Source organism: Chenopodium album, chromosome 6, assembly GCF_948465745.1.
Source record: "Chenopodium album chromosome 6, dcCheAlbu1.1, whole genome shotgun sequence".
Classification (NCBI taxonomy): Eukaryota; Viridiplantae; Streptophyta; class Magnoliopsida; order Caryophyllales; family Amaranthaceae; genus Chenopodium; species Chenopodium album.
Window position 1 is genome coordinate 48,104,939 of NC_137839.1, and position 15,950 is coordinate 48,120,888.

The 15,950-nt window shown below is 39.6% G+C and overlaps 1 protein-coding gene across 1 annotated transcript; it reads right to left on the minus strand.

Moving 5' to 3' along the window:
• Positions 1-508: 508 nt before the first annotated feature.
• Positions 509-1,212, minus strand: LOC145636929 (uncharacterized). The gene is made up of 2 exons (XM_081688461.1): positions 694-1,212; positions 509-532 (listed from the first exon to the last, which is right to left on the minus strand). Exons 1-2 carry the CDS (start codon positions 1,210-1,212, stop codon positions 509-511), a joined length of 543 nt encoding a protein of 180 aa, XP_081544587.1.
• Between the last annotated feature and the right edge of the window lie 14,738 nt (positions 1,213-15,950).

Genomic DNA, 15,950 nt, shown 5'->3' on the forward strand with positions numbered 1-15,950 from the left:
CAAGGGCGGCAGCAGGGGAAAGCTTCGGGTTTTTTTTTTTTTTTTTTTGTCTGTTTGTGGTTCGTGAATGAAGGAGAAGAAGAAAGTGAAAGCTTCTTTTTTTTTTTACGTGAGAGAGGAAAGAAGGGTAAGGGTTTTATTTGGGCTTTATTTGGTTTTGGGTTTCCTAATTAGATTAGGAGTAATATTTGGGTTTTGGGCTAAAATGTTAAAATTGTTGTAAATTAGTTAAAAACATATTAGTTTACTTAAATCTTTTCATAAAAATTAACTTATTTAATGAAACTGACATAAAAATATTTGTAAGAATAATATATAAATAAATTATAATTAAGTTAAAAATATGGGGGATTACAATCTACCCCTCTTAAAAGAAGTTTCGCCCTCGAGACTTTACCCAAAATTCATAGTTCCTCAAAAGTAATCAAACTTATGCGTTTTGTATTGCTGTAAATTGCTTGCTTCTTAACGAACACACTTAACAAATCGAACTTTGTACTCAATGAACTCATATTTGGCCAAAGTTTACATACTTTTATTGTATGTAAATGCAATAATGATGCATAATGATAACCAAAACATGCAAAATTGTGCAAAATCAAGCAATAAATGGTATAATTGAGGTAAAAGCGCTTGAAATTACATCGCATTCTTCCCCCCTTAAAAGAAAAGAGTTACGCCCTCGTAACTCACCACGTCAAACAACTCGGGATATTTGTTTTTCATCTCTTCCTCGGCCTCCCAAGTAGCCTCTTCGTACTCCTGGTTTGACCAAAGGACATTCACTATCTTCACATCTTTGTTTCTAGTACTACGCACCTTGTAGTCTAGTATCTTGACTGGTCTTTCTTCATAAGTTAGAGACTCATCTAGTTGAATAGTCTCCGGCTGCAAAACATGGGTTTCACTAGGCACATACTTTTTCAGTTGGGAAATGTGGAATACATCATGAATTTTCTCGAACTCCATTGGCAAAGCCAATTTGTAAGCCACTTTCCCCATACGTTGGAGAATTTCATACGGACCCACATATTTTGCACTAAGCTTCCCTTTCTTGCCGAATCGCATCACACCTTTTGTTGGAGAAACCTTTAGAAATACTTTGTCCCCAACATTAAACTCATCATCTCTCCTCTTCAAGTCAGCATAACTCTTCTGTCTATCTTGTGCTGCCTTGATACGCAACTGGATTAGTCTCGCCTTGCCCACCATATCCTCAATGAAATCTGTACCCAAAGTAACTCGTTCACTGTAATCATTCCAGCAAGCTGGGCTTCTGCACTTCCTTCCATACAATGCTTCAAAAGGTGCCATCTTGATGCTTGCATGGTAACTGTTATTGTAGGAGAATTCAATCAAGGGTAGGTGATCCTCCCAATTTCCTTGAAAATCTAAAGCACAATCTCGCAACATGTCTTCCATGGTCTGGTTTGTTCTCTCAGTCTGACCATCGGTTGCAGGGTGAAAGGCAGTACTTATCTTCAGTGCTGTCCCAAGGTTCTCTTGCACTTTTTGCCAAAACTTTGATAGACACCTCGAGTCTCTATCTGACACTATGTCCTTGGGAACTCCGTGCAACCGAACTACATTCTTCACATAGACGCTTGCTAGCTGCTTCTTTTTCCAGGTTTCTTTGATAGGAATGAACATCGCTGACTTAGTAAGTCTGTCTACAATCACCCAAATCGTGTTATTCCCAGTACGAGTCTTTGGTAAGCCTGTCACAAAGTCCATGGATATGGAATCCCACTTCCAACCTGGTATTTCTAATGATTGTACCTTTCCCATGGGTCTTTTGTGGTCTATCTTCACTTTCTGGAACATCAGACATTTAGATACAAACTCAGCCACTTCTCTCTTCATATTCGGCCACCAATAGAACTCCTTCAAATCCTTATACAACTTATCGCCCCCAGGGTGAACTGAATATGGTGTATTATGGCACTCCTCCATGATTTTCCTTTTGATATCCTCACACTTCTGTGGTATGCACTATCTCTTCTTGTATCTCAAGCTCCCATCCTCATGAATCTTGAATTCAGTGTCCACACCATTAGTCACACGATCTCTAATCTTCTGAAACGACTCATCCTCCAGTTGCTTTTCTTTAATCTCCTCAAATATGGAAGGTTGGATGGTTAAAGCACCCACTAATCCCTCTAACTCTCCTTTGTTGATAACCTCAAGGTTCAATCTCCTCATATCTTCACACAACTCATTGGCCACAATCAAAGCATTGACATTATGACTCGACTTTCTATTAAGGGCATCCGCAACTACATTCGCCTTTCCCTCGTGATATTGGATGTGGACATGGTAGTCTGTAAGATACTCCAACCATCTACGTTGTCGCATGTTCAAGTGATCTTGGGTAAAGATGTACTTTATACTTTTATGGTCCGTGAAGATCTTACAAGAAACACCGTAAAGGTAATGCTTCCAAATCTTCAAAGCGAATACAACAGCTGCAAGTTCCAAGTCATGGGTAGGGTAGTTGACTTCATGCTTCTTCAGTTGTCTCGATGCGTATGCGATCACCCTTCCATTCTGCTGTAGGACACATCCCAGACCATGCTTCGAGGCATCACTATACACTTCGAATCCTTCTATCCCATCAGGTTATACCATCACTGGTGCAGTGGTCAATCGCACTTTGAGGGTTTGAAAAGCTGACTCACAACTCTCGTTCCACTCAAACTTGCTCTGCTTCTTCATAAGAGTAGTCATGGGTCTGGCTATCCTCGAAAAATCCTTGACAAACCTTCTATAATATCCAGCTAATCCCAAGAAACTACGAACATCAGTCACATTCTTAGGTGTAGGCCACTCACTCACCGCCTTGATCTTCGCAGGATCTACAGATACACCCTCCTTCGAAATGTAATGCCCAAAAAATGCCACTTTCTCTAACCAGAACTCACACTTGGAAAACTTAGCATACAGTTTGTTCTTTCTAAGAGTTTCAAGGGTAGTTCTCAAGTGCTCAGCATGTTCTTCCTCATTCTTCGAATACACCAAAATGTCATCAATAAACACAACAACAAACTTTTCCAAATACTCATGAAACACTCGGTTCATCAAGTCTATAAATATGGCTGGTGCATTGGTTAACCCAAAAGGCATGACTGTAAACTCGTAATGTCCATACCGAGTTCTAAAGGCTGTTTTTGGAATGTCTTTATCTGCAACCTTCAACTGATGGTACCCCGACCTCAAGTCAATCTTCGAAAACACGCTTTCCCCCTTCAGTCGGTCAAACAAGTCATCTATCCTAGGTAGAGGGTACTTATTCTTTACAGTCACATTATTCAACTCTCTATAATTAATACATAGCCTCAAACTTCCATCCTTCTTTTTCACAAATAGCACAGGTGCTCCCCAAGGTGATGCACTGGGCCTAATGAACCCCTTGCCTAACAACTCCTGCAATTGAGCCTTTAGTTCACTCATCTCAGCCGGTGCCATTCTATACGGTGCTTTGGATATAGGTGCAGCTCCTGGAACTAAGTCAATGGTAAACTCAACTTCCCTCTTTGGTGGCATTCCCGAAATCTCTTCTGGAAAGACATCTAAAAACTCATTCACAATGGGCATATCCTCCATCCGCCTATTCTCACTCATACTCAAATCTTGAACACAGTAAAAGAACAATGGACATCCCTTATTCACTAGCTTCTTCACCTTCATCGCAGAAATGATCCCTAAACCTTTAGGCTTCCCTAACCATCTATAGGACACTTTCTTACCCAAAGGATCACTCAGTTGTACCCTCTCCATCTCACAGTCTATCTTAGCCTTGTATAAACTCAGCCAATCCATCCCCAGAATTACATCTAAGTCCCCTAGGTTAAACTCAATAAGATCTGATGGAAAGATAGCTTCTCCTATTTTCAAAGGCAAGCCTTTGAATATTTTATTACAATGAACAAGTTTGCCCGTAGGCAGACTGACTGACACATCAACATGACTCTATTCAGTTAAGTTTAACTTGCGCACAACATAAGTAGAAATGAAAGAATAAGCTGCTCCAGAGTCAAATAGAGTGTTGACAGAGATAGATTGGATAGAAAAAGTACCGGTAACTACATCCGAGGACCTCTCAGCTTCCCCCTTGCTCATCACAGACAAGCGGCCGGGAATGTTATTTCTTGCCTGATACCCATTGTTGTTGTTGCCTGAGTTGTTGTTGTCTGAGTTGTTGCTGTTGCCATTGCCAGACCTGTTGTTATCGTTGCTACCATTCCCAAACTTCCCATTTTGACCATTTGCCCTATTTCCCTGGTTATTGGAATTGTTAGGCCTCTGCTGTGTGTTCCCACCATTCCCACTACTTCCCTGTTGTCTTTGTTTGGTGTAACACTCATACTCCCTGTGTCCGTTCTTGTTGCAGAACCTGCAGGTCACCAAATTCCCATTACAGTCTCTCCTAGGGTGGTTCCTTCTACACTTCTTAAAGTGGTAGGTTCTCTCCCCATTGTTAGCATTGGAAGGACTGCTAACATTCTGGTTACCCCTATCAAACGAGTTCCCATTCCTAGACCTCTTGAAATTACCCTAGTTCTCAGATTTCCCAAAATCCTTCCTTTTCTCCCCAGCTTTAGCACTCGCACTAGCAGTCCTAGTATTCAGATGGTACAGATGGGCATCTCTCTCATACACCTTGTCAAGGGTTTTGAAAACTTTTCCGGCTAGGTCCTTTTATAACTCGTTAGTCAACCCCTGCTCAAACCTCTGAGCCTTCAGCTCTTCAGTTGGTACTACCTCAGGAGAAAACCTAGAAAGGGTCATAAACTTATTATAGTACTCAGAGATTGACATGTTTCCCATTGCCAGACTTATGAACTCCTGAGCCTTCTGTTTCTTCAGGAATGGGGGGTAAAACTTGTCCCTCAAGAAGGTCTTAAACACTTCCCACCCAAAGTTAGGTTATGCCCTAACGGTCACAGCATTGTCTCTCCACCATATATCAGCCTCGTCCTTAAGGTACATAGCGGCCTGGTCCACTTTCATACCCTCAGGACAGTTGAGTGCCACGAACAACTTATCAAATTCTCGAATCCAGTTTTCTAGGAAAGTAGGGTCAGCACCTCCCCTAAAAACTGGTGGTCTAACCTGGCCAGCTTCTTAAAAATTTTAGCTTGGGGGTCGACTTGGTCTCCCCGGTTTTGGATCACATTTTCAGCCAACAAACGAATAGCATCGGCTAAGGCAGCATTCTCGGCCTTTCTAGCTCTACGCCTGAAATAAAATAAATATGCACTCCATTTTAAACGAAATCCAAATACTATTCACACATATTAATTGAATCACAATATTATATTTATCACATAAATTGGTTCAAAAGGGCACCTTGAGATTGCACCCCCTTGTCCAAAGCAAAACCACACAATATAAGCACGATTCATACGCAGGATTAAATGAATTTAAGAAAAAAAATTCCGATCCCGCGAAACTCTTATTAAGTTTGATTATAGACAAAGAGATTTTCCCAAAAAGTATATGATTAAAAAAATTAAACTTGCTCTTGCTCACAAATAAAAGTGAAATGAAGCTCTTGAAAATAAAATATCAACTTCTTATTATAACTTATATAAAGGTATCAATCCCAAATAAAGACGATGTAGCACTAGCTACTTATTAAAATTAATCATCCAAATCAGAATATAATGAGGTTCTAATAACTATTATCAATGGCAAATGCCTTATTCATGCTAACTCCACCCTAACAAAATAATCCTCAAGGTATCACATTACTGTTCTTATCTCTCTTCTCATTGTAATTATTAACATCAAAGTCAAGGTCATTTTCGTCATCTGAGTCTTCAATAATAATTGACTTGTAGAGCGGATTTGGATTTCTAGTAGCTCTCTTCCCAGCATTTGGATCTTCAGGTGGTGGTTGTAACCATTCAAGCTCATCCTCATCTGGAAATTCAATAAGAGTATAATCATGGAACATTCTTTGGTAGGTTTTAATCTTAAGCTTCTTATTCTTTGCTATTTTAAACTCATGTAAGTACTGGTAGTCTTCCTCATCTGGATTAGTTGGCGTCATAATCTTTTCAAACCTTTCCACAGTATCGTCACTTCGAGTATCACTCTCATCCTCAGACACAACAATGGGGTTGTTCCTAATATCATTACTCACGGTTTTAAACGTGATTACTGAGTCGCTCATCCTTTTTCTACGTTAACCCAACGCAACGAACATTCAAAAAGCATAACACAAGCACATCATAGAAATAAATCAATTAGAACATAATTATAACATGTTAAATAAATAAGAAAATAACACTTCATGTGATAGTTAAATGCAAGAGAGAAAAAAAAAATATGTATGATGTATGCATGCATTCCCTTCTTAAGTCTACCCAAAACTCACCAAGTAGAAAAATAAATTTCAAATTTGTTTTAAATAAAATGGTTTAAAACACACTTAGTTTCAAATGATTAAAAATAATAAAAAAAAAATTTTGTCATTAAAATTAAAATTTTAAATCATTGAATAGGCGCCTAAGTCATACTAAGCTAATTGGCTTTAGTGGTAATTAAATCTAACCTAAGCTCCCAGATACCACTTTGTAACACCCCAATAATTCTCACTTAAAAACCTATGAGAAAATTGTATATACCCTGAACAATTTCAAGAGAATTACTGGTGTTCTACCGCCACGTGTTCAAACGTTAAGGCTATCTCAGAAATTTGCAGCGGAAAACCAAAACAGTTTTAAATAAACCTCAAAACAAAGGAATTAAATCAAAATAAGTATTACAAGTTGGAACCATTAAGGCCCTTATTCAAAACCCAATAAAAAGTAGTAAGTAATTAAATTCAGTGTTCTAATAAGTTCAAACCCAAAAGAATTAGTGCCAACTAAAACCGAATTAAAATAAATTCAAACTTTGCAAAATAAATAATATGGAAACAACCAACTCTCTACTCAAGATCCCACAACCCTGATGAATGCTGCATGTGTAAGAACCTGTGGTTATTCTGCTCCCCAATATTACAAGTGTAAAAATTTGATCGTATCGTCACAGGGTCATTGAAAGGCGAAGGCCATGACCAAAGAAAGACACACACAAAAGCACGCAGTCAGCAAAGCTGAGTACATACAAGTTGCGAAAACAAATTAAGAAAATACCTAACATGCTACTAATATTCCAGCACAAGCATCATTAAATACAGACTCAATTCACGACTCGATTATCAAATTTATTAAGACCTCACTAATTAATATTAACTGACTCATTTATTTATTTCATTGGATTTAGGAATAGACAAGGTTGTCCAACCCATGTCCCATTTGGAACATCAATAAAGAAAAAACCCCATGCCTCCTTTCGGAAACATCAATAAACATCAAACGACCACGGGCGCGACTCCGTGACCGTAGTTAGTATGAGATCTCACCTAACTTCTAGTTTTAGAAAAATAATATTTGAAATAAGAGACTCATAGATCAGACGGCCTCGATAAAAGTTCACGGCTAATACCCCATGTACCCCAACCCCTGATTGTCATTACTCCAGATGTGCACCATTCCAGAGTTTTATTGCTCATCCATCTTGCACTTTACGTGATTTACAGGTTTAGACTTGGTGATGACTCATATACATATCAATACAAACAACCCAAAAGCAATTCAATCAAACATGGCAAATTCTCAATTTAGATTCTTGATTTATTAGTGACAAACAACATTTATGAATTATTGCATTACTACCTCGGTGTATAAACACCTTGAGTTCATAAGGCACCCTAAAACCTTAACCTCGTCTTACAAGACTTGAATTTCTCCTTTACTCATCCTGTTTACATAATCATATAATTTGATCTTTTCACCAATCACATACCTTTGCCTTTAAGCGCACCTTGCATAATTAAAGCACAAATAATACTTGCATTATAAACTAGTGCACATCATTTGAAATTAACAATGTATAACCAGACAATTTAACCCAGTCAATCCTATACATGATACTAAGTTCTCGATCCGTCCTTAAACATGCACCTACAAGCAAGGTTTCGTATCTTGTACGTACCTTGTGTAAACAATCCGGTTAGCCTCTTTAAAACTAGAAGTCGCCTTCTACAAAGTCCTCTCTGCGGTGGTGCGGCGCGGCGGCAGGGGTGGCAGCAGGGGAAAGCTTCGGTTTTTTTTTTTTTTTTTTTATTATTTTTTTTTTCTTCTGTTTGTGGCTCGTGAATGAAGGAGAAGAAGAGAGTGAAAGCTTCTTTTTTTTTTACGTGAGAGAGGAAAGAAGGGTAAGGGTTTTATTTGGCTTTGGGTTTCCTAATTAGATTAGGAGTAATATTTGGGTTTTGGGCTAAAATGTTAAAATTGTTGTAAATTAGTTAAAAACATATTAGTTTACTCAAATCTTTTCATAAAAATTAACTTATTTAATGAAACTGACATAAAAATATTTGTAAGAATAATATATAAATAAATTATAATTAAGTTAAAAATATGGGGGATCACACTCTCTTATGCGCGCCCGCCCGATCGGGCGCAAGCTTGCCCGATCGAGCCCGGTCTTCTTCTTCGACGCTCGGATTTCGATTGGGCTCAATTCCTCGGCCCAATCTAAGTTTCCTCTTCGGGTCTTGACTAAACGATCCAATAGCCTCAGTATCTCATACCGAGCCCTTAATCATCGGCTCTCACCGATCCTAGGCTTCAAAAGCGGCCGTGTCTTTCTAGCTTCCGTAGTTGATCCATAAAACCCGGGAAAATTCTCCAAAAGTGCAATTTCCTGTAAAATACAACTAAAACTACGAAAACACAAATTAGTAATAAAAGTGGCTCGAAAGAGCCAAAAACACTACTAATTATGACCAAGGGACGGGGGTAAATTACTATATAATATGGACATATCAAACTCCCCCAAGCCAAACCTTTGCTTGTCCCTAAGCAAAGAGCTCATCAATGAACATATAAAACATGTTTCACCCCAATAATCAAATCAAGCATAAACGATTCAAGGCAAATCTAATGAACATGTTTCAACATCAATCAATCTTATTCATCTAATCACCCTTCCTCCCCAACAATTGTCAAATGGAGCAAACCACAAGAGCATCTAGAATTCAAGACTAGTGCTCACACACTCAACTCTCATTTATGTGGCGAGTAAAAGATGTACTCGATCGCTCTCCAACCAACCCCTTTAATTGTGAACAATGCCCACCCATCTCACACTCTCGTGTGTTTAAAACAATGAACGCTCAACCTACTAGTCGACTCGAAATATGTCAAGTCATAACTTGCATTGATGAACAACACTTTCACATTTACACAACTCTATGCACAAGGTCGGAAGGTCTTTAAAGCTTTTAATGTAAGGCTAGGGTAAAGGGTAGGATAAATTTGGGATTATGTGAGAGAAAAGCTATGCATTAAGGGAGCCAAATCCTAATAAACCCATGATCAAAAATAAATGATGATCATACATCTCTAACAACACAACTAACTCCAACAAAAACCACCAAATACAACTCCAATCATCATAAACAATCCCAACACTTACAAAATTCACTCATAAAAATATGATAATGTAGAACTCGAGTGAAATACAAACTTTGAACTCATTCTTTTTTTTTTCTTTTCAAACTTGATTTTTCTTGAACAAACTTCAAATAGAACACTTGAGCATTAAATTTTGTTCTTTTGCTCTATTTTTTCTTTTAAACTCATATTGAAAATTTCAACTTTGAAACACAACATATCAATATTTTCCAATCAAAAATCAAAGAACAATCTCTCTTCTTTTATTCCCACATTGTGCAAATAATGTGCACACTAAAACTCCCTCACCTCACCAACTAATAGCTCCCCCAAGCCAAGCTTGGGACTAGTAACCAATGGGGCTCATATAGGCTTGTAATGTGGCTAAATAAACAGTAAAAAGGGCATAAGCAACAACATGGGTAACAAGAAGGGAACAAATGTATCTAAATACTCCGAAGGCTACCTAAAAGAATGAACGCCTTCGTCCTCCTCATGTGCATAATAATAAGTCATGAAACACTACTCATAGTTGCAAATCAATACTCAAATTCATTGACATACCAGAAATTATGGAACTATCACACATTTCCTAACCAAATCAACTAGTCAAGCACTATATTCACAAGTAGTTGGCAAAATTGACGCATGTTTAGGAATCCAAACAATTAGACTTTAAATCATGACCAACAAATCCACAATGCTCATTATCAATAACCAAGAATCAAAACAAATTTTCTCAAGGGGCACAGGGAAGCATGATTTACAATTCATTGGAACGTATTTTTGTATTTTTTTATTTTTCAATTTTTTTGTATTTTTCATATATAAGAAAGCAATAAAAGCTACACTAGGAAAGCAATAAAAACTATACTAGAAAGCAAATAAAAAGAGAAAAGGAAGAGAATTACCAAGCGAAAGATCACCCCCCCAAGCCAAATCAAGCAATGCCCTCATTGACTTGGGAGTGTAGCCTACTCCTCATCCTCATTCATCCTCGAATAGCCCCCTCCGTGGCTAGAACCAGCTCCTCCATGGCTCGAACCACCACCACCATAACCCGAACCACCTGCAAAGTAGTTAGGGTCAACATTCCCCCCAAGCCCACCAAAAGGAACATCGGTCCCATAACTATGGACCGATGAGTAGTCCACATAGGTACCGTATGCACTTGGGTCCGTGTATCCGCCTTGCGAATATTGGAACCAATCGGGAACAAGAGAGTCGGGGGGAATAGCCCCCCGACGGGCATAATCATCATACATGGGGAACAAACCCCTCTCGAGGTTCCTCTCCACATACCCCACCCGTCTATCTAGAGACCCAACTCTAGTGTCAAAGTCCCTAACCATACCCTCAACTCTCCCTTGCCCCATCTCAATCCTATCCAATTGGCTCCTAAAAGCCGAAAAGTCATAAAGGGCATTGGGGTCAATGTTGTAGTTGGTTGAGGAAGTGGGAATATCATATGTAAAGGGTGGAGGTGGTGGGTAGTGTGGTGAATGGTGATGAGGGGAGTGGTCTATGGGAGATTGGTGGGGTTGAGGTGAAGGGTGAGGTGGTTGAACCTCACCTTGACCGTTAATCTCGAAAGTATAAGAAGGCTTCCCCTTCTCAAATTTGGTCAAGGTGGGGTTGGGCAAAGTGAAAGCATTGTCCCTTCTACCCGATCCCCTTTGAATCACCCACCAAGTCTCACCTCCCATGACATTAATCCAATTAAGGCCACCTAAATAGGGTAGGTCCATAATAGTTGGGCCGGATACCTTACCGTCATTGTTAGGGACAAAGTTAAGGTGTTTGACCGCTATGTGAGTTACTAGGACACCAAAATAAATGGGTACCCTAGACCTACCCGCCTTGGCCGCATTGGCCACCCTTTTGAAGTGGTTGGCCATCTTGTGGACTATGTTGAGCTTATCACTCCTAGGTATCATATATGACCCTAACAATTCTTGCTCATCCCGCCTAACATTGGCGGGTTCATGCCTTCCAAAGATGGTAAGGCCAACAAACTGTTGCCAAAACTTTGGCATGGGATGTTGTATCCAAGTGCCCTTGGCATGTTGGATGTTGTATCCGATTTTAACTCAAATAATTTGCCAAATTCTTTCAAAGACAATCTAACATCATTATTAAGTAATCTAAATTGAACATGAGAAATTAAAGCATTAGATTTTATGACATTAAAACTAGAAATGAATTCCAAGGTTAAGTAATCATAAGTATCATAATGCATGTTAAACTAACCACTCATGCCAATTTCCTTAAACGAATTTTCTACGGGTTTATCAATTCCTAATTTAATAAGGGTGGGGTGATGAACAAAACGCGTAGGAATTACCTGCCTCAACGTGAGATTGATCATCCTTTTCTTTTGCTCTTGGGTGGTGATGACCACCCTCTCCCATCCCAGAACTTGCAATTCTGGGTCAATTCTAGGCTCTTGTTGCCTTGAGCTTTCCCCCCTTACAATCCTTGATCTCTTGAGAGCCATTTGTAATGAGAAAAGGTAGGAATTGGAGACTTTCTCTCTCTTAGGGTTTTGAGAAAATTGAGAGAAAGTGGAAGAAATTAGATGTAGATTGTAGAGAAAGATGAGAGGATCAAGAATATGCAAAATTTTTTGAGTTTTGATGGAAGGATTGGAGGAGATCTTGAAAATAAGGGAGTTTGAAGGTGTAAAAATGGAGGTTTTAGAGAGAGAAAGTAGTGGTGAAGAAGATGAAAGAAGAAGAAAGTGAGAAAAGAAATAAGGGAAAAGAATATAGCTAGAGGACGGCCTAAAATAGGCGCGCCCGATCGGGCGAATTATGCTGAAATTCAGAAGCCTGGTTGCGCGCCCGATCGGGCGCAAATACGAACAAAAATTTTTCCCTTTCACTCTCCCGGTCGGGTGAGCTTCGCCCGACATTTCTTTTCCTTCACTCTATTTGCGCCCGATCGGGCAACCTCACCCGATCGGGCGAAATAAGCTCGAATTTCTAACTTCACTTGCACGCCCGATCGGGCAGCCTCGCCCGATCGGGCGAATTTAGCTCCAATTTCCAACCACATATGCACGCCCGATCGGGCGAATTTAGAGCTGAAAATTATCCTTACTTGCGTGCCCGATCGGGCGAGCTCTGCCCGATCGAGCTCGTGCCCAGTCGGATTTCCTTAGCTTTTCTTCGATTTCTTTTCGTCTTCAAATTTTTCTAAGTCTCTTTACCTCTCAAACCTATACCTGTACAAAAACACTTGTAAATGGTAAAATTTCACTCTCCTCGCCTCTCTAAAATAAAAATAAAAATAAAGAAAAAGGAAAACTAGTATAGAAAGCAAGAAATACGGGTTGCCTCCCGCAAAGCGCTGGTTTATCTAGGTCTCACACGACCTTCTTACCGCCTTGATGCTCAGGTTGGAAGTGGATTTAGGAGGGTTTCCTCCACATCTCTACTAGTACCACCCTCATGATACACTTTCAATCATTGGCCATTTACCTTAAACTCTTCACCCTTGTCATTGACCAACTCTACCGAGCCAAATTTGTTCACCCTTGTGACAGTGAAGGAACCAGACCACCTAGACTTCAACTTTCCTGGGAAAATCTTTAATCTAGAATTGAAGAGAAGAAACTTATCACCTGGTGCAAACTCTCTTGGTAAGATCCTCTTGTCATGCCACTTTTTGGTCTTCTCCTTGTAGATTCGCGCACTATCATATGCCGACAATCTAAACTCATCTAACTCATTGAGTTGGAGGAGTCTCCTCTTACCCGCGACCTTAGAGTCCATGTTAAGCTCCTTGATCGCCCAAAAAGCTTTGTACTCCAACTCCACGGGAAGATGACATGCCTTACCATAGACTAATGTATAAGGCGAAGTACCAATTGGTGTCTTGAATGCCGTTCGGTATGCCCAAAGTGTGTCATCAAGCTTCATACTCCAATCTTTCCTTGTTTTGGCTACTACCTTTTCTAGGATCGCCTTGATTTCCCTATTAGAGACCTCAACTTGACCACTAGTTTGAGAGTGGTAACTAAGCCCGGTTCTGTGATATACACCATACTTCTTAAGGAGGTTATCCAATTGTCTTTCATGGAAGTGAGTACCTCCATAACTAATAATAGCCCGTGGAACACCAAACCTCGGAAATATGGTCTTCTTGAAGAGCTTGATGACTACCTTGGCGTCGTTTGTTGGTGAAGCTATGGCCTCGACCCACTTAGACACATAATCAACGGCTACGAGTATGTAGCAATTCCCATTGGAAGATGGGAACGGCCCCATATAATAAATACCCCAAACATAAAATATTTCTACTTCAAGAATCCCGGTGTGGGGCATCTCATGCCTCCGCGAAATGTTGCCAGTCCTCTGGCAAGAGTCACAAGCCTGCACAAAAGTGTTAGCATCCTTAAACATAGTAGGCCAATAGAAGCCTGACTCATTAATATTAGCCATCGTTTTAGTGGGGCCGTGATGTCCTCCATAAGGTGAGGTATGACAAGCGGTAAGAACGCCATGAGCTTCCCATTCGGGAACACACTTGCAAAATAATCCATCTGTACACTCATGAAACAAAAAAGGATCATCCCAAAAATAATGTTTTAACATCGGAAAGGAATTTCTTTTTCTGTTGGTAGGACAAGTCAGGAGGTAGAGTACCACCCACTAAATAATTAGCAAAGTCCGCATACCAAGGGTGTTGCTCTACAACTGCATACAGGTTGTCATCAGGGAATGAATCATCTATAGGAAGAGAATCCTTACCCTCATCATACCTGATTCGTGACAAGTGATCTGCCACTGCATTCTCTGCTCCCTTTTTATCTTTTATTTCAATGTTGAAGTCTTGGAGCAAAAGAACCCATCGGAGTAGCCTTGGCTATCAAGTACTTCAATGCTGCATGGTTAGTAAAAACAATAACTTTAGAACCAACAAGATATGATCTAAATTTTTCTAAAGCATTAATAACAGCAAGAAACTCCTTTTCCGTAGTGGCATAGTTGACATGAGCTTCATCCAAGGTTTTGCTTGCATAATAAATAGCATGCAAAACCTTGTTCTTCCTCTGTCCGAGCACGGCTCCTAGCGCAAAGTCGCTTGCGTCACACATAATCTCGAAAGGAAGGTTTCAATCGGGAGCACATATGATGGGTGCCGATATCAAAGCCTGCTTAATCCTGTTGAAAGCCTCAAGACACTCGTCAGTAAAAATAAAAGGAGTATCCTTGAGCAAAAGCTGAGTCGGTGGTTTAGCAATTTTAGAAAAATCTTTGATAAAACGGCGATAAAACCCCGCATGACCCAAGAAACTTCTAACTCCCTTAACATTAACTGGGGGAGGTAATTGCTCAATCACTGATATCTTAGCTTTGTCTACTTGTATGCCCTTATCAGATATAATGTGACCTAGGACTACTCCCTCTGTCACCATAAAGTGACATTTTTCCCAATTTAGATCTAAATTGCACTCTTCACATCTTTTCAAAATTTTAGCGAGATTAATTAAACATGAATCAAACGAAGAACCATACACGCTAAAATCATCCATAAAGACTTCCATAATAGACTCTATGAAATAAGAAAAAATGCTCATCATACAACGTTGAAAGGTAGCGGGTGCATTACATAAACCAAAGGGCATTCTATGATATGCAAAAGTGCCATAGGGGCATGTAAAAGTAGTCTTCTCCTGATCTTCAGGGTGAATCGGAATTTGGAAAAATCCCGAAAACCCATCCAAATAGCAAAAGAATTTATGATTAGCTAACCTCTCAAGCATTTGGTCTATAAAGGGAAGAGGGAAGTGGTCCTTTTTAGTGGCGATATTTAATCTATGATAATCAATACACATACGCCACCCTGTTACAGTTCTAGTGGGAATTAATTCATTTTTTTCATTTGTTATCACAGTCATCCCACCTTTCTTCGGCACTACCTGCACAGGACTTACCCATTTGGAGTCAGAAATAGGATAGATAATACCTGCATCAAGTAATTTCATAACCTCCTTCTTGACTATTTCCTGCATGTTGGGATTTAATCTTCGTTGGGGTTGAATGTAGGGCTTATGGTTGTCCTCTAGATGTATCCTATGCATACAAAAATCAGGGCTAATACCCTTGAGATCATCAATACTGTACCCAATAGCTTTCTTATGGGTTTTGAGAACCCCTAGAAGTTGGGAAGTTTGTAGGTCAGTAAGTGCAGTACTGAATATCACGGGGTGTAGTTCTTGTATATCAAGAAAAATATATTTTAAATGAGAAGGGAGAGGTTTTAGCTCAGGTTTCTTGACCTCTGCAGGTTTTGATTCCTGAACTAATTTTACTACCTTCATTGTTTCCTTGGGGCTTAACTCTATTGAGGAAAGAGATTTTTCAATATCTTGTACTTCATTACCCCAAACTCTTGCATTGTCTTTAGATAAATTCCCGCAGAGAACTTCCT